The sequence below is a fragment of the Buteo buteo genome, chromosome 10 (genome assembly GCF_964188355.1).
Source record: "Buteo buteo chromosome 10, bButBut1.hap1.1, whole genome shotgun sequence".
NCBI classification, from domain to species: domain Eukaryota; kingdom Metazoa; phylum Chordata; class Aves; order Accipitriformes; family Accipitridae; genus Buteo; species Buteo buteo.
Genome location: NC_134180.1, coordinates 20,296,255 through 20,322,739, shown reverse-complemented (window position 1 = coordinate 20,322,739; position 26,485 = coordinate 20,296,255). Strand labels below are relative to the sequence as shown.

The following is a 26,485-nucleotide window of genomic DNA, read 5'->3' as shown; positions in this document are numbered from 1 at the left end:
CCTAAAACTATAAAAAGGTAGCAAGATGAGCAAGAAGAGGAACCTTCTTTTGCTTGTAGAAACAGGTGCATAAAGGAAGTACTACTCCACACACTGAAATATGCATCAGGTATCAGTCTCCTATGGAATTGTATCTAAGTCATAACCAGGTCTTGTGTCCTTGACTGGTGATTCAGAGAGTCAGAACACAGGCTACTTGTGAAAGCTAAGCAGACTGTGTTTTGTGCCAGATTCAATCCTCAATGTAATTGTAAATAAAGGTACGGTGTACTCAAATCACTGAAGAATATAAAATCACTTCTGAAGAAAGGGGGAACCAAGAAATGGATGTCTATTATAAATTGTATCCTGTTAAAGATAAGTGAAGTGCTGGAGTAATTTATCCCAGACAAGAATCCTTCTTGTCCAGTGTCGCTTTTGTCTTAAATTACTGTCTCCAATGTAATTTTTTTTTCTTTTTATTAGGAAAAGGCTTTGGTTTGTATCTTTTTGAAAGACATTACTTTCATTCAATTTATGCACTGCAAAACCAAATGGGAAGATGAGAAAAAAGAGAAAACTACTGATCAGAAATGAAACGGACTAATGCACATAAAAATGGTGAGGATGGGGTAAGCCTAGTACATTGTAGCTATTAGTATTATCTTTAATTCCCAGTAGGATTTTAAAAAAGCGAAGTAGTATACAGAGACATAAAACTACAAGTAATTAGTGCAACAGGCTCACTACTTAATTGCAGATATATCCCAAGGCTTCTGAAGGGTCGTTACCAGGGAGGAACACTGGAAAAATGGGTAAAAGGCACCGTACACCAAAGATGTATCCCCATGCTTGATTTTACCCACGGTGCAAGTGTCTGTTTCCTTCCCCAAACCTACTCAGAGCGCTTACAAAGTTCTAGGTGCAGAGTCTTTCCAGGACAAAGGACATGTTCACATTTAAAAGAGGAAAAAAACCCAACCCCTTCATTGAGATCCATGAAACTATAGTATCTCTGGCTACATATTGACTGCTGAAGTCCTTGAGATTTTGAATAGAACTATGTTACACTTACATCTGAAACATCATGAAAATGTTATGGAAATAGATTACCGGCACAAACAGGTAAAGGCTTCCATTCCCCATTAAGACATTTTATTTTCATTTCCTTAGAATTGCCAGAGCCTTGTTTACATCCACAAATCACTTCATCACCGTGCGAAAACTGGGTCTGGTCTTCCTGATGAAGAACAACATTCGGAATAGAGGAAGGTGATCCACATGGCATTTTGTCTTCTGTTGAAAAGAGCAGAAGTATTCCACAATAATATTGGAGTCCTATAGGAATAGCTGAAAGAACTTAAATAAAAATAACTATATTTGCATTTGGTGAGTCAAACCTACTCCCATTAACTGTAACAACTAAATTTCAACACAGCTGGAGTACGTATATCTTTTAGTCAGTTTACTAAATCCCTCTCCTGTCTTTTCCCTTCCTTTTCCATCACTGTGGTAACTCCACAGCACGCTCCACAAGTAGTTTCAGCTAACATTACTTTCCCAAACTGTTTTTCATTGGCACACAAACCCTAAAGCATAAGAAAAACTTCAATTAATCCAACTCACCTGGATCCCTGAGTAGGATCAATCCAACTCACCCGGATCCCTGATTCTGATCAGTCAAAATTATATTTGATCATATGTCTACACATTTGTAATGTGTACTTTCAGTTAGCATTATTACAAGAACTGAAAACGATTGTACCATCACTTAGAGGGCTGCAGCACTGTCACCTCTGTGTGACAACAGCAGTTCCTGCTTTGGGCTGTCACTATTGTAATGGTAGTGACAACAAAGGGTAATGGCTTGCAGAGGAGCGTGGCATGTGAATAGTCTTTTTTGAAGGAGGAAAAAGGCATGTAAGGGGAATAAGGGCATACAGCCTGCTCTTAATGTGGGAGTGGAAAGACCCATGATAAAGTCAAAGACTGAATTTGAACAATGCTGCACTCAAGTTTGGACCACTCTTCTTTCAAGCCTGCGCACTGAAACTATTTCCACTGGAGCAAGGATTGAAAAGATGCAAGCTCCATGCTGTACATTTTTAAACCATCAGCGTTGCTTGTGGAAGACGTGTCAGAATGTATTATGTATAGGGACAGAGTAAACCAGTCCGTAAAAACCCCACCATTTACTGGTTCTGTTATTAGATCATCCTGCACCATAAGAACACCCTGAATTATTTTCTGTATTTACAGATTTTCAGCTTGAATATTCCATTCTACTTCAATTCTGAGACACTGTCTGTATTGGCTTTGTGTGGCAAGGTTTCAGGGCGGGGGGGGGGGTGTCACAGGGGTGGCTTCTGTGAGAAGCTGCTGGAAGCTTCCCCTGTGTCCGACAGAGCCAATGCCAGCTGGCTCTAAGATGGACCCGCTGCCGGCCAAGGCTGAGCCAACCAGTGATAGTGGTAGTGCCTCTGGGATAACATATTTAAGAAGGAAAAAAGTTGCTGGGACAGACAGAGACGGCAGCCGGAGAGAGGAGTGAGCACATGTGAGAGAAACAACCCTGCAGACCCCAAGGTCAGTGCAGAAGGAGGGGGAGGAGATGCTCCGGGCGCCAGAGCAGAGATTCCCCTGCAACCCATGGTGAAGACCATGGTGAGGCAGGCTGTCCCTCTGCAGCCCGTGGAGGTCCACGGTGGAGCAGATATCCACCTGCAGCCCGTGGAGGACCCCACACCAGAGCAGGTGGATGCCCAAAGGAGGCTGTGACCCCGTGGGAAGCCCGCGCTGGAGCAGGCTCCTGGCAGGACCTGCGGATCTGTGGAGAGAGGAGCCCACGGAGCAGGTTTTCTGGCAGGACTTGTGACCCCGTGGGGGACCCACGCTGGAGCAGTGTGCTCCTGAAGGACTGCACGCCGTGGAAGGGCCCCATGCTGGAGCAGTTCATGAAGAACTGCAGCCCGTGGGAAGGATCCACGTTGGAGAAGTTCGTGGAGGACTGTCTCCCGTGGGAGGGACCCCACGCTGGAGCAGGGGAAGAGTGTGATGAGTCCTGCCCCTGAGGACGACGGAGCGGCAGAAATAACATGTGATGAACTGACCGTAACCCCATTCCCTGTGCCCCTGCGCCGCTGGAGGGGGTAGGTAGAGAGTCCGGGAGTGAAGCTGTGCCCGGGAAGAAGGGAGGAGCAGAAGGGAGGTGCTTTGAGATTTGGTTTTATTACTCATTACCCTACTCTGGTTGATTGGTAATAAATTGAGTTAATTTTCCCCAAGCTGAGTCTGTTTTGCCCGCGACGGTAATTGGTGAGTGATCTCTCCCTGTCCTTATCTTGACCCACAAGCCCTTGGTTATATTTTCTCTCCCCTGTTCAGCTGAGGAGGGGGGAGTGATAGAATGGCTTTGGTGGGCACCTGGCGTCCACCCAGGGTCAACCCACCAGACTGTCTCAACAAACAAATAGTAGTTTTGCACAAGCAATTTTAACTCCTGTTGTTGACACTCATACTGTCAGGTTTGAGGTACACTACCTACTGACATGCACAGAAAGTGGGTGCTTTTGCTTAAGCAGGAGACTTGACTGTAGAACTATTCACCATTTCAGTATTAGGAAATTAAAAAAAAAACTGTTGGACATGTCTGACTCTAGCCTAGGGAAAGCAGCAACATACGTAATGCATTCATAGTCATCGTGTTTGTAGCCCTTGTCCCAGTAGCATACAGTATTGCCATTGCTAGAAAGAGGCCACAGAGTTTGTACTGAGCTTGCAAGGCCTCAGGACGGAGGCTTATCAGACTTACTTTGTCAGAACTTGTCCTGACCTGCCTGGAGGCTTGGTCTTACTTATTTTAGATGTAACAGCAATTTTTCCAGTGACCAGGCTATAGCTAATTTATTTTACTTTTGGTTATCTCTGTATGGCACAACCATGGTTTTATATACATAGTAGAAACAAGTTTTTAGTCTCTGTAGAGTGAGTAATTATGACTCTAATATAATGATGCGGGTGAATACAGGGCTGGTATGATAACAGAGCCCTTGAGAATTGGGGACAAAGGTTGGGTGTGGCAGAGTAGAGGCACGGGATGGTAAGAGACAGGGCACAGCCTGGCACCCCAAGGCTACAAACAGCTCACAAAAGGCCAACTTAGACCTGGAGCTGATCAAAACTGGTTTTAGGGATAACACAAAGAACAAGTATATCTAACATATTTACAACATGCTAAACATACCTAATTCACAACCTGTAGACCAAACCTAAAAATTACCCCAAGCAGATCCTGTAGGGAGGAAGAGGAAATCTTCAGCATCAACATCTTATTCCCCCCAGTGAATGACTTGAGATACTGGTAATGTTCTGTAACTTCCCTCCAAAACACACCAGGCTGAAGACATTGACTTTAGGACCCAAAGGGGCAGTGGAAGGGTGAGCATAAAACCAGAAAAAGGGGTAAGTAAGAGAAAGTGTGTGTATAACAATTGTAATTCTATATTATAAATTGTTTGTATTACTTAGATATTCTGTATTATTTATATGTTTAAAATTATTCTTTATATATTACATATTTATTTTATTTTTCTTTCTATAGTAATTTGACCTGGACTCACAACAATTCTTTGATTGGACTGTTGAGATTTCAATTATACTGTTAATAAAGTTTTGGCTTTATATATAGTGTGTGTTTACTTTTCATCCATAACATGATTTTGAATGTAACATATTATACCTGCAAATATGTAATTTTAATTGTGAAAATATCTGTGAAGTATTAGCCTACATCGAATTACAGACTTCTCACAAGTAAGAGTTATATAGATTACCAATGCAAGAGGGAGGAGACGACCATTGTCCATCAACACATTCTATTTCCTTTGATCCAACCAATTTAAATGCAACGTTGCATTCATAGTGCTCTCTGTCCCCATGCTGATACTGTTCCACAGAGCCACCAGCCATATTTCCATTGGTAACCACAGGTGGAGGTCCACAGCCTCTGGCGTTCACTGAAATTAAGAGATCAAATTCATGCTCTGAACTCAGAACTTTTTGCACAGTTATATGTTAAGTGCAACATAAAATAGATTGAATTTGTTGTTTAAAATTAAGAAAAATCAGTAGAACAAGTTAAACAAACGGGTCATTGGTTTATGCCTTTGAATATCTAGATTTACGTTGGGCTGGAGATCACAAACAGATATGCATGACCCTGGCTCACTCTATCTTACTTCCATGCACTGTCAATTGCCTGCTACGATGAAAGAAGTGGTTGATAAAACTAACCCAGTTTTAAAAGGAAAAAAGTGTTACATGGATGACAACTTCAGTATTCTTAAAAAAAAAAAAAAAAAAAAAAAAAAAAAAAAAGGTGAAAATTCTACAAGCAATAATAACCTATGTTATAAAAACATCCAACAAGTGATATGTACTGTATATTAAAGGAATTCACTTCTGATGGAGTGAATGGAACTCCTGTTAAGGGAGCTTAAAATGTCGGTTTTAAATGCAAAAGAGAGTGAGCAAATAGAAGGATGACAGCATGAAAGACAACAAGGAAATTGATTGAGTGGGAAGAAAGGGAGATGAGAAATACAAGTTCTCTTCATTCTCTCAAGCTTCCTCATGAAAGGGCATAGCACCAGGAGAAGAAACTTTTCAGATGCCAGTAAGTCGTGCTCTGTCTTAAAAAGGATGAGAAGAATAGGGGCATATATCTTCTCTTCTGCATAAGTTTGTTCATCCTACTGGATGAAGCTGAGGGATACCACAGGGAAAACCCTTCACTCAGTTTCTTTTGCTTGGGTCCAGCTCTGTGTCATGTCCAAACCGTATTTTTTCCTTCAATATCATGTGATCAGACAAAGGAACATAGGGTACAACATCTGATGGGTATCAACATTAGGCAGTGGCAAAACTTAGGACATTCAGGATACAGTAAGAGAGGACATTACTCAAATCAATCACTCCTGGCTGCCATACTGCACATTATTTTTGCCTTTTTGAATAATAAATAAATTTTCATACATTACAGTCAATAACTTGAGTGAAATTTTGTGAAAGCCATTTACCAGCTCACTTTCAGTTATTGCAGAACTCCAATTGGCATAACTAAAGGTAACAGAAAGTTCAACATTGGAAGTTCAACTGTTCAGAATCTTTCACATGAAATAGCAAAATGCTACGAAATGATACAAAGAGGATCGGTTCCTGTTCTTTTAGAGATGAAGATGGGATAATTGTTCCTGGGAGCAAGGCTGGCTTGTAGAAGGTGTGCACAGAAGTCTTCAGGACCCAGGCATTTTCATCTATTTCCTACTACAATAAAGTTGACAGAAGAATTACCTTTACACACTGGTGGTGACGGAAACCATCCAAAGTAATAGCACTGAGTAGAGGCAGGTCCCACTCTTACGTAATTGTTTGCACAGGCAAATTTCACAACATCTCCGCTGTGGTATTTACCCTCCTTGGGAGAAAAATCTCCATTGGGCAATGTCAACATTTCACATTCTATTGCTACAAAGACAAAATATTTTAGCATATAGTGTACACCCTGCAAAAAGTACATGAAATGCTACTAATTAGAACAAAACCAAAGAAAGTCTTAAATAAACAAGCTTCACAAAGTGTACAGAGAGTTACACTGATTAGCAAACATAACAATATTCACCAAGACACTGGGGCGTTGGATTCCATTCACCATTTATGCCACATCTTGTGGTACCAGTTGGCATATTATTTGCAGCTTGATATCCCTCCAAACACGCATACTCGATTACGTCTTCAGGCATGAACATAGTTTTATTTGCATGGTAATTCAAAATGTCCACATGAGGTGTTTGACATGATTCTGTAGAATAAAACAAAGTTAGTGCATTTTGTGATCCAGAAACACTGCCGTTTGGAAGCATCATTTCTGTAGGTGCTTTAGTGTGTGCTAGTCGACTGAACTACTCAGTATATTTGAAACATTAAAAATTCTGCATTGCCAGAATATGAATGTAAAATATCACATGTAGCATATTCACATAATATCTATTGCATTAATCTTCAGAAATGTCTGTCTAGAAGTAATATCTAGCATAAATATTTCTCGCTTAGATTCAATTCCTTTCCTTCTACTACATGTTATTACTGGTGTCATAGCAAACAGTTTGCACTCCTGTTCCCCATGGTCATTTGTGAGGCGGTCAGAAAAAAAGCAGCAAAATCCTAGGTAAAGGCAGTCTGAAATAAAAGGACAAGATAAAATATCAGCTAAAGTTGGTCAATATTACAAGTCTCAGTATCATAACACTGGAAGATTAAGTCTCTTCTTTTACTATCCTACACCTTTATTCAGGAGAGGAAGGAACTTCTAAGAGGAGAAAGGCAACAACAGTATGGAGGTATTTTCAGGAAAAAGCATTCCGGTGTTTTTCACAGAGGTACTTTTTAACACCAGGGCAGACATATGCATAGTGTTTTTTATGCATAGTGATAACATCTTTCCAAATAATGAATCCCATTTTTCTCTAGTTTGGTTACATTTAAAGAAAGTTCTTGGCAGAATCCCTTGGTTCACAAGCATTTCTTCATAAATCTTCCCTCACGTGTGTGAAAGGTGGGAGAATTGGGAGTAAATTTGGGCATATGTACCTTGTATCAGGTAAGAATCACTGGAGAGGTCAGTGATTACCATCTACTTTGTGCTGCAGAGGTCCAAAAAGATAGCTCGCCTACAAGACAGTAGATACTTTCCCACCTTACTCACTTCCTTTATGTTTTCTCTCTTTATTTCCTGGAGCCCCAGAAAGGTTAATCTCCGGAGGATCAGTCCTCTGTTTGAGTCTCCCTCTGCCCAGTAAGAAAACTCTACCAATCCAGACAACAAAAAACTGAGTACATAGGACATCATGTCTGTGTCAGTGACAATGATGGGGAGCTCTGAAGCCTTTATGATACTCACTGATGCACTTTGGAGGTGGAGTCCAGCCATTCTCTTGACACTGTATCACTCCTCTTTCTTGTCCTTCTGGAGTTAAAAAGCCAGTATGACAATTATAGGTGACCTTCTCCTGTAAACGAAATATTGTCTTTCCCAAGGTCAAAAAACCATTGTCAATATTGATATTCTGGCATTTTTCTGAAAGAGATAGACAGAATTTTTTTCCAAGTAAAACACTGCCAAACTACATGCTTATAATACACAGAAGAAGGAGGGCAAATGAAGCAGCAGTAGGATTTAGAACATTTTTAAGAGCACATGAATTTTTGCTTCTGCATTGAGTGCTATTCCTGGGGGACAATCGGAAAGTGTGAAGTCAAAGTTCACAGTTACCAACTCATGCAGCAGAAACAGGCATGGACAGGAGTTTCATTTGCAGCAATCCTGCAAGCTTCCAAAATTTTATGTCCACATCTGGTGTTCACTAGAAATGAAATTCATGTTGGGCATGCACAGCACTGTGCATGCATAAAGAGGACCTTCTGTCCATATTGCAAGGTAGCACACGCCAGAGATCACCATGGTGTGCAGGTACCACCTCAGTTCTACCAAAGAGAAGTCATTCAGAGGGCACATACTGCAGGGCTAAAGGAAATTTGTAGCAAAGGACCCCTTCTTGCACACTAAAACGCTAGTGCAGACAGACCCAATGTTGTAACTGATTTCACATCACTTGGAATACATTAAGCCAGTCTAAATCGATGGAAATCAGTTGTCTTGGTTGGATGTTATGGTCTTGCATTCTGAAAGAAAACTTCTGCAGTATGTTAAATTCTTTACTAATAAATCATTCTGTGAAGAAGTTTCTTCATTCTAACAAATTAACTCTACAACAAATAGCAATATTTGCACATTAGAGAGTCAAGTAAATAAAGATATGAAACAGAAAAGACTTTGAGGAACACTAGAGGATGTATTTGAATGTTGGGAGCAGAGTTAATGACACTTCAGTGCAACAGCTTCAAAAGTTTAAATTTCACGTCAAATTTTTGGTGTTTATACCACTGATGCCCACGATTGCCTAACACTAGGAATCACAAAATTTTATTCTGCTTGCTCATTGCTATATCAAAATCTCAGTGGGTGGCAGTCCAAGACATTCTGTGGTCGCTGTCTCTATCAGGGTGGAATGGTGTGTGGATTGTAAGGCTCATAGTTCACAAACGAGTTTCACCATGTCTAGGGCACACAGGCGACTCATGGTGGGTTACAAAAGCAACCCAGCCTTGGATTGCCTTGAGGCCCTGTCTCTCTGCAGAGACAACTCATGGGGAGCTGTGTAGACAGCTTAGCCCTGGGTTGTCCGATATAAACCTTAAACTAAACGGGGTGGTGGCTGTGCCATTCAAAGAACCAAAACCTGAGCTGAGCCTTGAAATCCCTTAGCAAATAGTATGCCCTGAGTCTCAATCCAACCACTATTCAGTTGCCTGAGGAAGCAAGGTAAAAAAAACCCAAAACCTGGAGGGTTTCAGCTTCAGTTTCAAATGACAACCTTGTGTAGTCAAACAATCACAGACCAGCAAAGGAAAGATAACGGGAAACTCCACTCAGATATACATAATCCATTTAGGCATATATCATGATCCACTCAGACATAGTCATACACACCATTCCACAAGTCAGGGGATAAAAACTCTAAGATTCAGGTTGGAGATGGGGGAGTCACTTCTCCAACTATACAATCGGCTTGTGAAGGAAACCCTTCCCCCCCACCCCCACTTGATTGGGATGCCGGTTGAGGTAGCTTCCCTGGGATTGAGAGCCCTTACCTGGAGAGGTCAGTGAATATTGTTTATGCTTTAAGTTTGTAAATGTGTGTGTGCTTGTGGTTGTAATAGTGTACCACTCTTGCCTTAAAAATTGCAGTAGTGCATTCCTCCATTGTATCTGTAAAACCTGCAATAGTGGCGTGTTAAGTCTGTAAGTGAAGTTCAAATAAGTCGTTTGCTTGAACCTTGCAGTTAAGTCTGTGAGTGAAGTTCAAGTCCTTTGCTTGAACCTTGCAGGTAAGTCTTTTTCCATCACAAATGGTTCCCTAAAAAAGTGTTTTTACAGTCCAAGAAAAGCTAGGTTGAATTATTTTTGTCCATATGAAATCATTATCTAAAGTATTTAAAGTTCCTGTGAGACATTCTAGCAATTTCAGGCTTGGTACAAGTCAGGAACAAAAGCTGGAAACAGAGTTAGGAGAGGTAACCTTCCTATTCCTCCCTCCTTCCACTATGATGCCAACTGGAAAGGAAGCAAGAGGAACAAGGACCAGGTGGCATAGCAAGAGGCTGAACGGAAACAAATTACAGATAGGCTGTGCAAGGGGAATGATCACTATTTATTACATTACTGCACAGCTATGTTATAACAAGATTTCACCACTGAAAATAAAGGGACTGTGACTCCCATCCCAGAGCTTACATTCTAGGAGATCTGAATGAGCCATGCATGGATGTTTTACAGGGTTTCATTCTGCATGTTTATATAGCGACTGACCTCAGCAGCACACAGTGACATGAGGGCTGCATGAGACACTGAGAGAATGACGGCATTGTGTTTCAGGTGTAGAGCACCTAGACTTAGAGTTACTAAGCAGTAGTGATGGATTAATGTACGTGATGTGATGACGGATTTATCGGTTTTAGCTAGAAACCTCAACAAAATACGAGCACACTTACTTTTACGGATACATCTTGGAGGAGGTGACCAGTCATCCTTTGTGCACGTGACTTGCCCATCTTTGTGTTCAGCATAATAGTCATCACTGCAGACATATTTAACTCTTTCACCTTCCTTGTAAACATTCTTCCGTCCATATGAGAAATAACCATTTTCCAGCTGTCTGACATGACATTTTTCTGAAGAAGGAAGGTAAGTACATTTAACCACAGTAATTTGTACAGCAAGAACTGAGGTAAATTAATTCTCAGGAAGATGGTTACTAAAAAATGGCCCTCCAAGTGCCTTTCTGTAGCCTTCTATCCCCAAAAGACATTTGTGTTCAAACCTGAATGAAAGCATGATTTGTTTCACTGCCCTAAGATTAATGAATCACATGAACAGGAGTGCAAGTCGCTACATGAAGTGCTAAGAAGTGGTCTAGTAAACAGTGTCGCTTACCTAGTGTTCATAAGCAAGTTTGGCTAACTTCAGTGCATCTAGCGTCATGTATACCAGCTATGGTTTGGTCTGCTATGTCTCTAAAATGTTGATGGCTGCCCTGAGTGATTTTCAGCATTTGCTTCCAGGAGATTTTATCATCTCTGTGCAAATGTATCAGCCTCTCAAACCAGCTCTGGGGATTTTAGCAGCAGCTAAGCACGCTGGCTCTACAACATCCTGTGCCCCCAAGAGCCCAGACACAAGGAAGATGGCTGGAGGAATGCTACAGCTGTGTTACTCGAGTAACTGGTCCTTTCCTCCGGGCAGGACTCCACTAATTTCCTGCACGGAGCACCACTCCACTGAAGGCAACAGAGAAAGATCAGCCTTTTGTAGTCCACTTCCAAGCCTGACCAGTACATAGGAACTTTACTGCGACTGATGATGTGTGTTAGAAGTGGAGGCCTCAGCTTGCTGCTTTAAATATATTTTAAATCTGATTTATTTTAAATCTAAGTCAGTGTATCTGCATCTTTTTCTGATGCCTTGCTCACTTTCAGCTTATTGTAAGAGTGTGCCACCTTCGCAGCTCCAAATGTTATCCAAAGGGACCAGGCAATGGACCTCAGAGAGGAACCTCTAGACAAAGTGCCCAAGCCACGGAAGGAAGAATATATTTACATACAGTAGAAACTCTGTTTGTATGTGCAGCTGTGTATGCAGATGAAAGTAGATGCATGCACGTGACCCAGAAGCCAGAGAACAGAAACATTTCCTATGTATTTCTCAGTCTCACGAAGGATTTCAGCAGTAAAGAATCTCCAAAATCCAAAAGTATCATTTCAGCCTTCCTCATTTCAGAGTGTCACTTACCAGCTGACAGTTTGAGCTCTGCAGATAGGATGAAATCTGGGTGCAGCTCCAGGGGTCAACTAAAGCAGTTCTACTTTAACTAACTGCTCTTTGTTCCATCTTGTGCTCCATCAGCACAATTTCTGCTGCACAGACCTTTGATAATTCCAACAGAATTGAGTTTATAATGGAAATGTACTTACTGAGGCATTTTGGCTCTGGATACCAGCCCCTTTCAGAACAGACCATTCGAACCCAGTATTCTCCACTCGGGGTTGTATAACCATGAATGCAGTGATAATCAGCATGCTGCCCAAAACTCATCGGAAAGTAATAGTTTTTGTAGTACTCCAGGCTTTCACTTAACTTGCCATTTTCTATGGCTGGGTAGTCACATGGCTTCTCTTGAAATAGAATTTAAGAGCAACAATATCAACACATGCGTGACAAAAAGCTCAGGACACAATTAATTCAGATTCAGCTTCACCATCTGAGTGTTTTCTGAAACTGTCAGAATCTAGACGGCACACCTTGGCAGATCCTGAGGAGTGCGGGAGCAATCACACTCTGCTTCTGCTGTCTTTGTCAGTGCTTATACCTATGTTGCTTCCCTCTGATCCCGTTGCAACCACAGAAATCCCGTCAATATTTTCACTGGACTGCAAAGGCTGATTCATGAGACCAAATAGTAAGCATTTATTCTGTGGTAAGACGACACTGTCTTTGTAGAGCATCTCGATGACATTTACTATACTGACTATGATGGGAGCCCAGACAGCTAGCTCAGATATAGACACTGAACTGTGGACTCAAAATTGAGATGACTCCTGTCACCACTTTCATTGGTAACTTTGGGGATCCTGTACCAAAAGCTCTTCCTGGTTCTTCTCATTTTTATTTTACAACTGTAGTGTTTTTCTTTTGTTCTCTCAGTTCCTCAAAAGAACTGACCCTTTTCAGGGACAAGTCAAGGATAGAAGGAGGAGATTCCCAGAAGCTTTCATTCAAGTTTACCCAGGGTGTCCTACTTGGCCATAGCAGGTAGGTTCCTTCTGAAGTGCTTTGACCCAGAGTCTACATGCTGGGGCAAGGGAGATCACACACTGGACAGATCATTCAATAATGAGTGAAGTGGTCTCAGAATGATACTGAATTTTAGAACCCACACACATATAAAGGAAAGATTAATACAGATACTAACTGCACTTTTCGGCAATAGTTGAAATCGTCTTATCCAAAGGTTCATTTACAAGACTGATTTCATCAGGGTTTCTCTCACATTCTGTTTTCTAAGTTTTTCTTTTACTTTCAGTGACTAAAAATCAAAGAGTGCTAGATGATGAAATAAATTGCTAATTTATTTATTTGTTTGTTAATACTGTGCGTACTGGGCAAAACTATTATTGTAGTTATGGGAAGTTTAAGCTAAGAAAGAACTCATCAAAAATCATGAATATCTTGTTTTGTTATTTGACAAACATTATAATAGGCAGAATAAAACCGTGGTTGTTTATAATATACCAACATACAACTGCAACTAAAAATCTAAAGCTGTGATAACCATAATGAAAGATACCTTCTAACCATTACCTATGTTTTGTTTTGGTTTGGATACTTTAACACTCACTCTGTCCTCTTATCTTGTCCGGCATGCTACTCTTCAGGTGGACCACAAAAATTCCTGACAGGGAGCTGACTATAGTACATTTTAACACATACTTTCACAAATACAGAAATAAATAATACCTGTGTTTATAAACATAATGTAAATGTAGATTATACCATTGTTTTTATAGCTGACTTTTCCAAACCATCAAATTAAGCTTTACATTACAAAGAAGCATGATGAATAAGCAACTCTCATTTCTCATGCTTCTGAAGTTTTTCTCTTTACCTCTTTTTCACTGAGATATTTCCAACAACTCTACATGTTGTGTCTTCATTCATGAGAGCTACTTACGGACACAACCCGGATCAGGCACCCAGCCATTCTTGGTGCATTCAGCTGTGCTTTTGCCAGTCAATGTTTTAAAATGATATCCAGGATTACACTGTATTGTGATTATATCACCTACGATGTAGTTGTCTTCTTGAGGTCTAAAGTTCCCGTTTGGAATTCTTGGAGGGGAGCATACAATTTCTAAATAAAAAGAGAAAAACTGGATGCTAATTTGAAGAATATGTTTATATTTGTTGCATAAGTTCTTATTTTCATTGTATATTGACCATAACTGCATAAAATAGTTTAAAAAAGATGTTTCTTAGGGCAAAGAAAAGGTTACATTTCTCTCCCACTCTTAGAAATGTACAGTTCTGTAAAAGGAGAGAGAGCAACAGCTGTTACTGATGTCATGCTAAATTAGAAGATTAAAACAAAGAGAATGGTTGGAGCAAGAACTAGAGGTGATCAAACTGAATTTGACTAATCTTTTCCAGTAGGTGATTCCACAGCTGGAGCTCAAAATGATCTATGCTGGGCTCACTCACAGCTCTCCTGGGTTGGTTTATGGACACTGTCCCAAAGGACAGGCAGGTTCACTGGCAGGTCCTAAATGGAGAAATAACTATACTTAACTAGGAACCAATCATTCGAAGGCTGTGTGATTAAGATTAGGGTCTTGCACTGACACTTGGAAGCATTTCAACAACTGAGAAAGGACGAGAATGCTAGTCTAAAAAGCTCATGATACCTTTATGCTTAGAGAAGCCAGGCAAACATATTATTTATAAACAGGAGCCTGTCTTTTGTTTTGTTTTTTGTTGGTTTTTTTTTTTGTATTCTACTTCCAATTCAGAAAATATCACCAACACACTCAGGGCTAGGAGGGGATGACTATAAGGTAACTACTGGTTGGTCCTGCTGTGGGGTGAAGGTGGGCGAATCAGCTGTATGCATGTACTGCTGAATCACCTAGGTTCAGTGATAAGTCAAGCAGGATCTGGAACCACTATCTGAATATGCTCCAAGTATCAGAGCCCAGTACATCAGTGTCTAGAAGAATGTTTTGTTTGGCACTTCTCAAAAGTAGTATGTTGCTAAACCATAGGCAATGCATATTAATTAGCATCATTACTAATCTTGAAGCAGAAAGGTCAGGAGCAGAGTGGGCACTAAGACTGACTACTCTTTATTTCTAAAGGAGTCTTTCTGGAAGAGGTCCCAGGAAGGTGGGTGGTACACAACATCCTACAATGTTGCCCTGTTGCCAAAATTTTTTTCCAGTTTCAAGCGTCTGGCAATTCCTCGAAGACAATTCAAGGCACTAATCATTTCCCCAAAATTTGCATCAAATTATTTCAACTGGGACGTAACATGCATATTTCTGTTTGTGGGATTTGGAGATTTCAATATAATGTTTAAGTGCTGTAGTTGAATGAAACTAAAGCAAAATCCATGACCCAGAGGGCTGATGTCAAACAGGACTAGCCTCAGAAATTATGGATTTGTCATCTTAACTGCTCAGATGGCATTTAGGAGTTAAAAAGCAAGAGGGAGTTTCAGCACTGTAAATATATTAATTTGTAGAGATTCTCAGACAATTTCTGATGGGAAGTTTCAACACCATGGATAATGTGGTTGTGCAATTACAGTTCTGATGACATTAAACAAATTGCTGTCTTCATCCTAGACTAAGGGTCATGGAAGTGGCAGGATTCATGCACACCATATTATTTTGGTCTCTGTTTATACATCACTTCATGTCCACAGTTCTTAGGGTTAGTGAACTTCAAATCTATGTTGTACACAATTTTTGACATAATGGCTGTGTAGAAAGTGCTACTGTTTTCAGCTTTATGTATAATCCAGCACTAGAATTCCATTATAATTTTCAGTTTACACACTTATGGCCATCAATGGACTACTTCTCTTTCTGAAATTGGACCACTTCACGTTTTCTCAAACTCCTTTGGAAATGGCCATGTCAACTTCAGATTGTTCTTCCTACAACACTATCTTACTATTTCAGAAGAACTCTTGAAAGGCAGCTTACAAACTTAAGTCAGGATTTTAACTTGAAAGTTACTTCTGTAATCTCCAGTAATTTCTGAAAGGTTGCACAGTACACTAGCAATTTCTTACTGAAGTTTCATTAGTGAAATAGGGGTCATTTTTTAATTGTTCCTCTTTGTTTGGAACTCATTGATCAGAGCTAGTAGTCTGGAAATTTAAAGAATGGATATAATGACTAGCAACCAGGTGCTCAGTCTGCTCAAACTACAGTAAGACTCATCAGGACACTCACACAAAATGCAGAGGTCAGTTCAACAGGTCTAGCAAACTTCTATCTGATGAGGTAAGTAATATTGAAATTCAACCCCTCATTAAAACAGAGGTACAGTTGAGGGCCAAGAACAATCGAAATTTAACTACAACCCTAACCACCCCGTGGTTGGGACCTGAGCTTGCGCAAAAGCAAGAGAAATTTTCACGCAAGCTGGGGGAAAGTGAAACTGAATATTTATGACGTGTGTCATTGAATGGAGGGGATCGAGTCTTGCTGAGCAAGGAAGAAGCTAGGGCGTATTGGGGTGCTGGTGTGTTCCTTGATCAGGGTCCTGTGGGGAACCAACCCTTGATGCTCAGAGTTGCCTATTGGGCAGGGGGACTAGATTTTAGAGAATGAGGTGAACCTCTGCCTATTAAAACAGCTGGATTATCTACGCTGGCTGAATCAGTGCAAAAGGCTGCCTGTATACAAGCTATGTACAAGCACAGGGAGCAGGGTATTCCCCTTGCTGCTCGGGTTTATCCGGTCCGCCTTAAAACATTAATTAGATGTCTCCCTGACATCTTGAAAATTTATGTGCAAAACCTAAAAGGAAAAAATTATACGGGCAATTGATCATTATGCTTGCAACCCTAACCAGCAACAACAGCCTGTTTTAACGTGGGGGGAATTATTTCAAGAAATAGTGATTTATGGTAGAGAGATGGGCTAGTTAGAGGAAAGTTCAGGTTCACAGCACCAAGTCTGACAGGCACGATTTTTCGAGGAGAATAACTCCCGTTCCCCTCAACAAATCTATTCTCGTTTTGACTCTCAGCACAATGAACTATGGAAGAAGGCATTAGCATTAGGAATACCCCGCTCAGTGTTACATGGGCAGTCCACAGAAAATATTCATACAATGATAAACCTGGTGAAGCAGCCTACTAGCAAGGCTATGGGATGTGTTGGTATCACCAAAACACAGGAGAGCAAACCCCTCTGCTCCTGCCAACCCTTACTCAGGCTTAAGGAAGGATTTGATTGATCTAAAAAACTAGGAAGCATGGGGGGAATTTCAGGCCAACCCACTCACATAATATCCGGCTTAGAATGGCCTAACTAGCATATTGATCCACACATTATTTTAGCCACTGGCCCCAGACAAATACCTGTAAATTTTCTAATTGATACTGGCTTAAAGGAAGAAGAAGAAATCTCTAAGATAAGTGAACCAAATCTTCTCTCTTCTTTCTGTCCTACATTAGGTAGTTTATCAACAATATGGCACAACTTCCAAGCATATTCTTACACACATGTATAAAAGCCAACTTTACAGACTTTGCAAACAGCAGTGATGATCTCAAGAGCTACTGATTTCAGGAGACTGTAGTCCTTGAAATACTTAATTAATGAAATCAGTAGGAGTAAATCTAATTTTATCCCTGTTGTTCTTCCATTACCTAGGATTAAAAATGAATTTTATAAGACTCCTAACAAAGAGCTCTAAGGAGGAAATTGAAGACAACAAAGCAGCTTACCACAACAGCACTCCTCCCACATATGAGGGACAGTTAGGAAACTACGTGAAAGGACGTCTTAACAAATGTAATCACTGGCGGAAAGAGGCTGACACCGTTGTCAGTACCTGTACCTTGTTGCACAAGTTCTTGGGAGTACAGACAAAAAGTTTATCTGCTTGTAACCTTCCAGACAGCTCCAAAATTCTCACAATAAAAAATACAACTGAGTGTAAATGATTTGGGGATACTAAAGCCCAAGATCCACAAGATAAGTATTGAATCCAGAGCTTAATTTTGGTCCATTAGAGACTTGGTAATCAAGCAACAAATGTAAACCTAATTCTGAAACTCCTACTTTGAGAATTATTAGAATTGTCTACCAGTACAAAGTCAACCAGTAACAAAAGTTACATTTACCCAAACATTGTGGTGGTCCAGATACCCAGATTTTTTCACGTTACCCATTCTGATCCTGATAAAGTGTATCCAGGGTTGCACACATACTGCACTCTGTCACTTTCCTTATATCCTGATTTATGCCTACTAATAATTTCTCCAAAGTCAATGAGAGCCGAGTCTTCACAGGCTGCTCCTGCAGAAGCTGTGCACAGATTCTTGGTACTTGACTGCACACTGCCATTTTCTTCTCACCCTGATTTATCCCTACTAGCAATTTCTGCAAAATCAATGATGGGTAGGGGTTCGCATGTTATTCCAGCAGAAACCATGCACAAGTTCTTGTTGATTGATAGACACAGGACAGTACTGACAGCCGCAAATAATGGCACTACACAGGAGTTAAATACTATTCTGATGACCTACATCCCTCTGTTTGGGAATATACTGTACTAACAAACAGCACTGTCTCCCTGCTCTAAGGAATTATCATTGTCTTTACTATTTTCACAGTCTTTGCATTGGAAAAAAGTTACTAAACAAAAAATATGAATATACTTCTGAAATTCTCAGAGTACAGTTTCTGTTTTCCAGCATTATACTGGAATAAAGTTTTGCACATGCAGTCATGATTCTCAGGTTTTTTTAATTCTACAAATAAATCTGTTTGTCCTGGATTCCTAAAATTAGTTCCACCATTCTAAAATGAAAGAAGTTGGATCGTTTTTTGAAAGTATGAGGTATATACAAGAAAGCACTTTTAAAGGCAGAGGGGGGAGGATAGTCTTGATATGATGAATAGCTTTAAATGGATCAATCATGAAGTTTAAAACTGGTTATTTTAATAAAGGTATATATTCAGTGAAGACCTTCAGGCAGCATGGTTTTTGTATCATAGAATTTATTGAAATAACAAAGTACCTGTATTTTTTAAGAGTTGTATAATGTTTTGAAATCAAATCAGTATTCTGCATTTTTCATAGCATGTGTTCAGAATAATAGTAGCCAAATTAAAATACAAAGGAATTTATATGGATTAATGTATTTTAAGTGAGTTATGGCTTGTAATAAGTTAGGTCCTTTATGAGAGTGTGGTGGTGCATTTCTTTCCCGCTCTCCAGGCTGATTTCCAAACTCAAGAAGGCTCTCTGGGCCTTAGCATAAGTGTAATGAGTCAGGCAGTTAAGCGACCCTTGACTGTGCCAGGAGCTCTCACACAACTAAGACAGGGAGCTATGCTCTGCATCTCAAGGACTTCTGCTGCCCAGTGGAGGTGGGGGGATGGAAATAGAGATAGCCAGTTCTCATAACCACCTGCAGCCAGTTCTTTTTCATAACAACCTTGAGATGTTCCAGTCCTCCCCTGACAACCTTGGAGCATCCTGTGTCTGTGTTTTAAGTTATTCTCAGACAGCCTCAGAGCTTTCCTTATCTGCACATGAAATGGTACCAGCACAGCTGGGATTCTAGCAATTTGCTGATGACTAAAGCCAATCATCTCCTGAACCTATAAACAGCGGTACTAAGCGAGACCCTTTGAGCTCTCCTGGACCGCAGCGGGCTGCAACCAGCATCTCCCTCTGGGTGGGATACCTCTCAGAGCTCGCAAACTTTCCAGTTTGCAAAAATTGGAGGTCTGTTGCTGAAAACCAACACAGCGTGAGCTGATTCTCTCTGCTCCTTGAGGCTCGGCCCTTTGCCCGTTGAGAAAGATGCCAAAGCATTCGACATGAATCTTTCCACTGACCTCCAGGGGAATTTTTAATGGGTATATGTCTTTTTCTCTCTCTTTTCTTCTCTTTTTTGTATGTATATCTCTCAGTGTCTTTATGCATGCGCATGTACTAACCTGAATAATCTATAGTATGTATATTATAGCAAGTATATTATAAGTTATTACTTTCAAATTTATACTTAAATTACTGTCATGAATTTTATTCAACTGTGAATGAAATTTAGGCTGCTATTATACTCATAATTCCTTTAGATATAAACTGTTGACCAAGTCCAGGACTAGGAGTCGATCCAGCCACACCCAGACTCTGACAGGAGTTTAGAAAGCAAGGGGATCTTCTCTGAACCTTGTGACTCAATTAGAGGGTCTCCCTTAACCTTTCCCACATTCCTGATCTTTGCACAAATCACAAGAATTTAATCCTAACTCAATTTTACTCTGTAATATTTCTTTTTACCCTATTACATTTTCAGTCTCTATATACATAAGTTTAGTCTGATTCTAACTTAATTTTCCTGTGTGCATTTCATCTATGTACTAAGTAATAGAGTGAACCTTGCCATCAAATTCTGTGAAGTTGCATTTTTATATAAATTTCTATTAAATCATTTTTATATTGCTAATACAATTGGAGGTGATTCTTTAAGTGATCCAAACCCCTCTCTCCCTCCTCCCATTCCTGCAACAGAGAGTCATTAAGTTCAGGCACAAGGCAAAGAAGCAAGCTTATACAAGAAAATACAAAGCAAATATTCTCAAATGCATGGTTCTAAATTATAACTCTCATTCCAAACTTCTGATAGGAATTCTATAAAAAGTGAATGGTATAGTTTATTTTTTTTTCCAGTTTGTTTTTCTTGTCAACAGCTATGTCAGTTAAAAGCGTAGATTTCCATTTAATAACTTACCTTTACATGTAGTACAGCCCATCCACAGCAGAAAGAGTATGGTGTGGCTCAGCAGTGTCATTTCCAAGCATTAGAAGTTAAAGATGTCTTGTGCAACAGAGTTGCTATTTTCTGTACTCCAAATTGTATATATATGTATTTACTCCCTCGGTTCCTGAAGGTCTTCTTGCAATCTCTTCCCCTAATTTTCTTGCCACACAGCAGTCGATCTGTGCAGATAAATGACGCAGTTGTTGCAAAAACACGTCAATACTTTTTTCACAAAACTTTTCAGACTGGACTTGACACAGAAGCATTATGAAGCCCATAATCAAAAACTCACTGTGTGTTTATAACACACAATACAGTGCGCTTAGCTTTTCAAACTTAAAATTTTATTATAGGCAAAACCACCTTATATGTGGAACCCATAATTTATTATCAGTCTGCTTAAAATCTTAACAGCCTAATAAAAATACTAAGTTATTGTTAGTCTACTACCAATAATTCATAGTCCAAATTAATGCAAGAAAGCCTCAGTAAACCTTTTTTTTTTTTTTTTTTTTAAAGTGTTTTACAGGAAAAACTGTCCTAATACCTAACCACTTTCTCTGGTGTTACACTCATCCTTCCCCTGCTCCTCTCACTGAGAGCACCAGTCTTTCTTAAGGAGGCTAGCAAGACAGGAGGGGAATGCCACAGTTAACCATTAGTGTATAAAGGTTTTTGTTGGGAAGAGTTCAATGCAAGTAGCAGGGGTCCCTTCCTCCTACATACTGAGGTCTCCTTGTGTTTACATGCATGTGTTTTCTTAATATGGTCTGCTTTTTTCGATCCTAGTTAGTCAGCTGTTTGCTAAAATTGGGTTTACCTGGACAACACCAAGCTGCACTTCTGCTGGGTCCACTGCTTGACCACTGTGGTTTGTTTTTACAGTCTTTGACCTCTGTTCGTCCTTGTATCATCCTGCATTCTCCTTTCCCACACCACATTTTAGTCTGGAGTCATAGATAGCTCAATGACTGCTTGTTACCAGTACAAATTAGAGCTAAACTAAAACATATTTAGGCAGCCAATGGGGTGATGGCTAAAAATCTGCTATCACAGTTAAACAAGCTAAAATCAGCTCTAGACAAACGCAGGCAAATACAGAGATTCTACATGGTCAAGTCAATGCAGACCCTGTGTTCTTTTATTAGCAATGGCAAAAATCATACTTATTGGGCTACAGCAGCAGGACAATTTTGACTGAACCAAGCTCCATCCTCACATGACAATACAAAGATTATTTTCAAGATTATTGTCTGTGGAGTTTCTTAAACAATCTTCTTTTTTAGGACTTTGTCATTGTTTCCTTCCAATGCGCTTGCTGCTAGGAACTATTGTGAAATACAGGATTAACTAACACAGCAATCAACTTTGAGTTGTTTTTTTCTCCCTTCAAAAACATACATGGCATTGTTTTGTTTACTGAATGATAACATCCATCTGAGCACCAACAGATATTACTATTACTATATACACTAAATGAATTTCACCATCATTGATATGCCACTTCATACAACTGGCAGAACTTCACAGCACCTTGCAGAAAGTCTTTTTTCTAAAAGCCCACAAAAGTCTCAGTGACAAATATCCAATATTAACACCTATATTAACCATTTTTTGAACAAACTAAGCACATTCCTTAGAGAAAACCAAATATAAACAGGTGACTAATCTTTCTAGAGGTGTGTAGCATTTATTTGTAATTTAGATTCTTACATACCAGTCCAACATAACCCTAAGCACCAACTGCCATTTATGGACCCCTGGCAGGTTTGCAACATAAAACAGTGAACCCCACAAACTGTATATAACAAAGCTTTCTGGATTTCACCCCAAGTCCAATCTTTCTGGCTCACTTCTTCCCCACCTCATCTTCCTGTCTTTCATAAAGACTGGTCTCTTACTCAGGAATTTTTCCTTTTAGTATAGCACTAAGAGCAACAACAAAGGTGAACTAAAAGAAAATTAATTTCTACCTTATCTGCCACCATTCCTGCCCCTTTTCATAGATCATTAACTTTTATAGATCTATATAGGTCACTAGCTTTTAGCCTCATTTGTAAGTCAGTCATTGGAAAACATTGCATTACCTTTTCTAAATAGCAATTGCTGATCAGGCAGCCATTTCCAATGTCAGCTCCAAAATGGTTGCATCAGTTTTATTACACAACATGTAGATTTCTTCATATGTTTCTTTCTTTTTGTAAAAGAGACAAAACAAAGTGTTCCTTCTATTGAAGATCATGTTTCCTTATATTCACCTGAGAAAATACAGGCACTGTTTAAAAGATCTGATCTCCACACCAAGGTAGAAGAGGACTATACTCGTCACATACAATCAATTTTGCTTTGCCTTAACACAGGAGGATGCTTAACAAGACCAGCCTTCTGCACTAGTGCCATGGGCTAAAGCCCACCTGCAAGTATTGCTCAGATAAGCAAGAACCTGACTGCTTTTGCCCAGCTCTGATTAGATGACTCTTGTATGAGCTGGGTAACAAAGCAGCAGCAGACAAACTTTGCTCTTTCACGTTTGTCAACTTCACACATTCTGTAACACGCTGGGGGTGGGAGACCAGAGGTTCACAGAGATTCTGTTGCCAAAATCCAGAATAAAACTCCTTAACAGCAATGAGAAGTTAAGAAGCAGGCCCTCCTTTATTGCAGCGCTGGGCACACGGGGGATCACTCCACCTATTGTGTGCACCTGGCTAGTCTAACTGTGCAGGTTAAATACACACCTGTTATACATATTCACTAAATTTCTGGAAAATGTTATACATAATCATTAGCTTTCCGAAAATCATTAGCATATGTAAATGTCTTTTCACACAGGCACAGTGAAGGTCTCTGGTAGTCTTCAGAAGCCCTCTGGTGGTCTTCCATAGTCTTCTTCACTTGTCCGCTTCTTGACCTCTTTTAGGTGATTCTGCGCAGTACGATTCTCACCATCTTCTATATTAGTTTACATAAAAATGCATACTATGTCTATTCTTAAATATAACCTTTCTAATAATTGGTCCTTCAGGCACACCATCTTATTAATATTCTTATGTTAAAACAATCATTGGTTAATCTCACTTAACTCTACTGATTGGAATCCTCGATAATTAGATCGAGGTGGGAAGGGGAAGGGGTTTCCAAGCAGCAAACTAGTGTCCATAGCGGTTTCCTTAGTTTCCTAAAACAAAACACTACAAACCAACAAATCTTTGTCAAAGTTTCTGTGGTTAACTGATTTTCGACAATACTTAAACTCTTGTAGTTACACATAGTGCATTTTCTAAAGTTCCTAAGTTCCTATGACTACATTTCAAACTTAACACTCCCATACCTATGCTTTGCAATTTTCTACTTCTTAATCAAACCAAACTCTTTTATATAATTAGATTTTAATTTTTTTATCAACATATTTGCAACAGTTCTGGTGACAATCTTTAATAGGACTTGCATGCAGATAAAATCAAGTAGCTTGGGTCGACATGATTAGAGAGGCCACTAGCAGGTTATGCTGACAGTCTAATTCCTAGTGAAAACAATAGCTTCTCAGGACAAGGGAAGGGTAACTCCATACACAGGTGTCCATCCAGCACTGTGTAGAAGACTGAGCCCACTGTGAGTAGGGGCAGGCAGAAGCCAGCGCTTGACACATCAACTGGTTGGAGTGAGTGGCCCGTTCTCCTGGGACCACAGTGTTGGTTTAACATGGACCAGAAGAGCAGGGCCTTTGATTTGTCAGTGTCATAGAACAGAACGCCTACAGTAGAAATTACTATCATCTTGCTTTACCAAACCTGCTGCTTAGTAAAAAAAAGTTTAAATTATATGCCACTCAGTGGTGTGGTACTGCTCTTGTACCTGCTCTACCCAAAATTCCCCAAGACAACTACCTTCCCCTTCTGATATTGGATATTTTATTGGAAGCCTATGATACCTGACTGACTTTAAAACCCAGCAATTTTACATCAGGATTTCAGAAAGTAAATCACCACTTATTAAAACATAGGAAATTACTCCGAATTCTACTTCCAACAAATGTTCTGGGGACTGACCTTTAATCTCTTTTCCTCTATTTTCCCTAGTTCTGCTTTTTAAATAGAAGGGTCTTTTTATATTTAGTAAATATTCTTATGCTTCATCCAGAGCTCCTCAAAGACAACAGGTCTGGGCAACAGGCCCACCAGCTTCACTACATGAAACATTTTAAAGCCAATATAAGTTGTTGAAACTTCACTGGGACACAGGTTCACCTTGATTAAAACGTGCCAGTCTGAATCAGCACATACAGCACTCAAAACTTTGACTGTTACAGGAATTGCCCTGATCTGTGAGTTTATATCCAGACAAAAGGCAGTCTCCTCTATTACGTAGAGGCAAGAACTTAATTGGAAAACAGAAAATACAATCTACAAATAAATCTGAATGCCTTTTCAGCTGATGTTTGCAAAAAATGCATAAGCACAAGGTTGTTAGGCAAGAGGAAAGGCCTCTCTGTCATGACAGAACAATGTTTTTAAGCTGAAAGAGGGTAGATCTAGATTAGATATAAGGAAGAGATTTTTTACAATGAGTGTGGTGAGGCACTGGACCAGGTTGCCCAGAGAGGCTCTGAATGTCCCATCCCTGGCAGTGTTCAAGGCCAGGTTGGATGGGGCTTTGAGCAACCTGGTCTAGTGGAAGGTGTCCCTGCCCATAGCAGGGGGTTGGAACTAGATGATCTTTAAGGTCCGATCTAACCCGAACTATTCTATGATTCTATGATAACAAGCAAAAGGCTGATCTTGAAAAAATTTGCACAAGCCAAGCTGGCACAGAAATGTTATATCATCTACCTACTACCTAGTCAGCGCTATCACTGTCAAATGACAAAGTTGAGATCTATTGCTATTCTGATGCTATTGGAAGGCTCTGCTACACAAGGAAAGGCACCAACAGAAACATAAAATAATTATTTTTATCATGCCTCACACGATCAAAAAAACCCCCATTCTTTTCTGAATGTTTTTTAAGAAGAGAAGGCTGGGAGGAGATGTTATATCTGGTTTTGGCTTCCTAATGGGAGAGTACAGAGAAGATAGAGCATACTCTTCTCAGAGATGCACAATGATAGATAGGATGAAGGACAACACAAATCTGCAGCAAAAGAAGTTCCAGTTAGATATTAGGAAAAAAGATTCACCATGAGGTAGGCAGACATTGGAACAGATTCCCCAGAAAGGTTAGAAAATATCTCCTTGGAGATATTAAAATCTCAGCCAGACAGGGTCCTGAGGAACCTGATTCTTATTCTGCAATTCTGTACCTAACTATGCAGAAAGCCAGCAAAAGTTCAGGACTGTTAAAGGGTTAAATTGAGGTCTTTGGTATGTTGATGGTTATTTTAAAAGTTATTCTAGCACCACAGTTTGGTAAGTCTAAGCAAATAGTGTCAAAGATACAAATTCTTTCTCTGCTTCTAAATACACTTAGGAGGTCAGAAACACTCCTGGACTTCTAAGTCACTGAGCCTCATTTGCACTATGTATTCCATGTACACCAAGCACAGCATTTTGACAGATGTGCTTTCAGCATCCCACCCACACTAGGACAACAGCATGCCTGAGCTGTGTGCCTGCAGCAGCTTCTCTGCTACCACAGCAGTGTGTGTAGCTGATCTAGGTCTTCCCACACTGCCTAGTCACATTTGCATTAATATATCCTGGGAAAATTAAGGTAGTGGAAAGGAGTCATTAACAAAGTTTCTTTACCTTCCAACAAGCAACTCG

At 40.0% G+C, this 26,485-nt stretch overlaps 1 protein-coding gene across 1 annotated transcript in view; it reads right to left on the bottom strand.

The window, feature by feature from the left end:
* LOC142036013 (complement factor H-like) overlaps positions 1–20,852 on the bottom strand; it is a 33,405-nt gene extending 12,553 nt beyond the window's left edge. The window contains exons 1-9 of the mRNA XM_075038895.1: positions 20,694–20,852; positions 13,884–14,063; positions 12,127–12,327; positions 10,648–10,827; positions 7,937–8,113; positions 6,659–6,838; positions 6,331–6,504; positions 4,812–4,994; positions 1,093–1,275 (exon numbers count right to left, since the gene is read on the bottom strand). Coding sequence (XP_074894996.1) covers positions 1,093–1,275; positions 4,812–4,994; positions 6,331–6,504; positions 6,659–6,838; positions 7,937–8,113; positions 10,648–10,827; positions 12,127–12,327; positions 13,884–14,063; positions 20,694–20,754 — 1,519 coding nt within the window. The 5' untranslated portion in view covers positions 20,755–20,852. The remainder of the gene's footprint in view (positions 1–1,092; positions 1,276–4,811; positions 4,995–6,330; positions 6,505–6,658; positions 6,839–7,936; positions 8,114–10,647; positions 10,828–12,126; positions 12,328–13,883; positions 14,064–20,693) is intronic.
* Between the last annotated feature and the right edge of the window lie 5,633 nt (positions 20,853–26,485).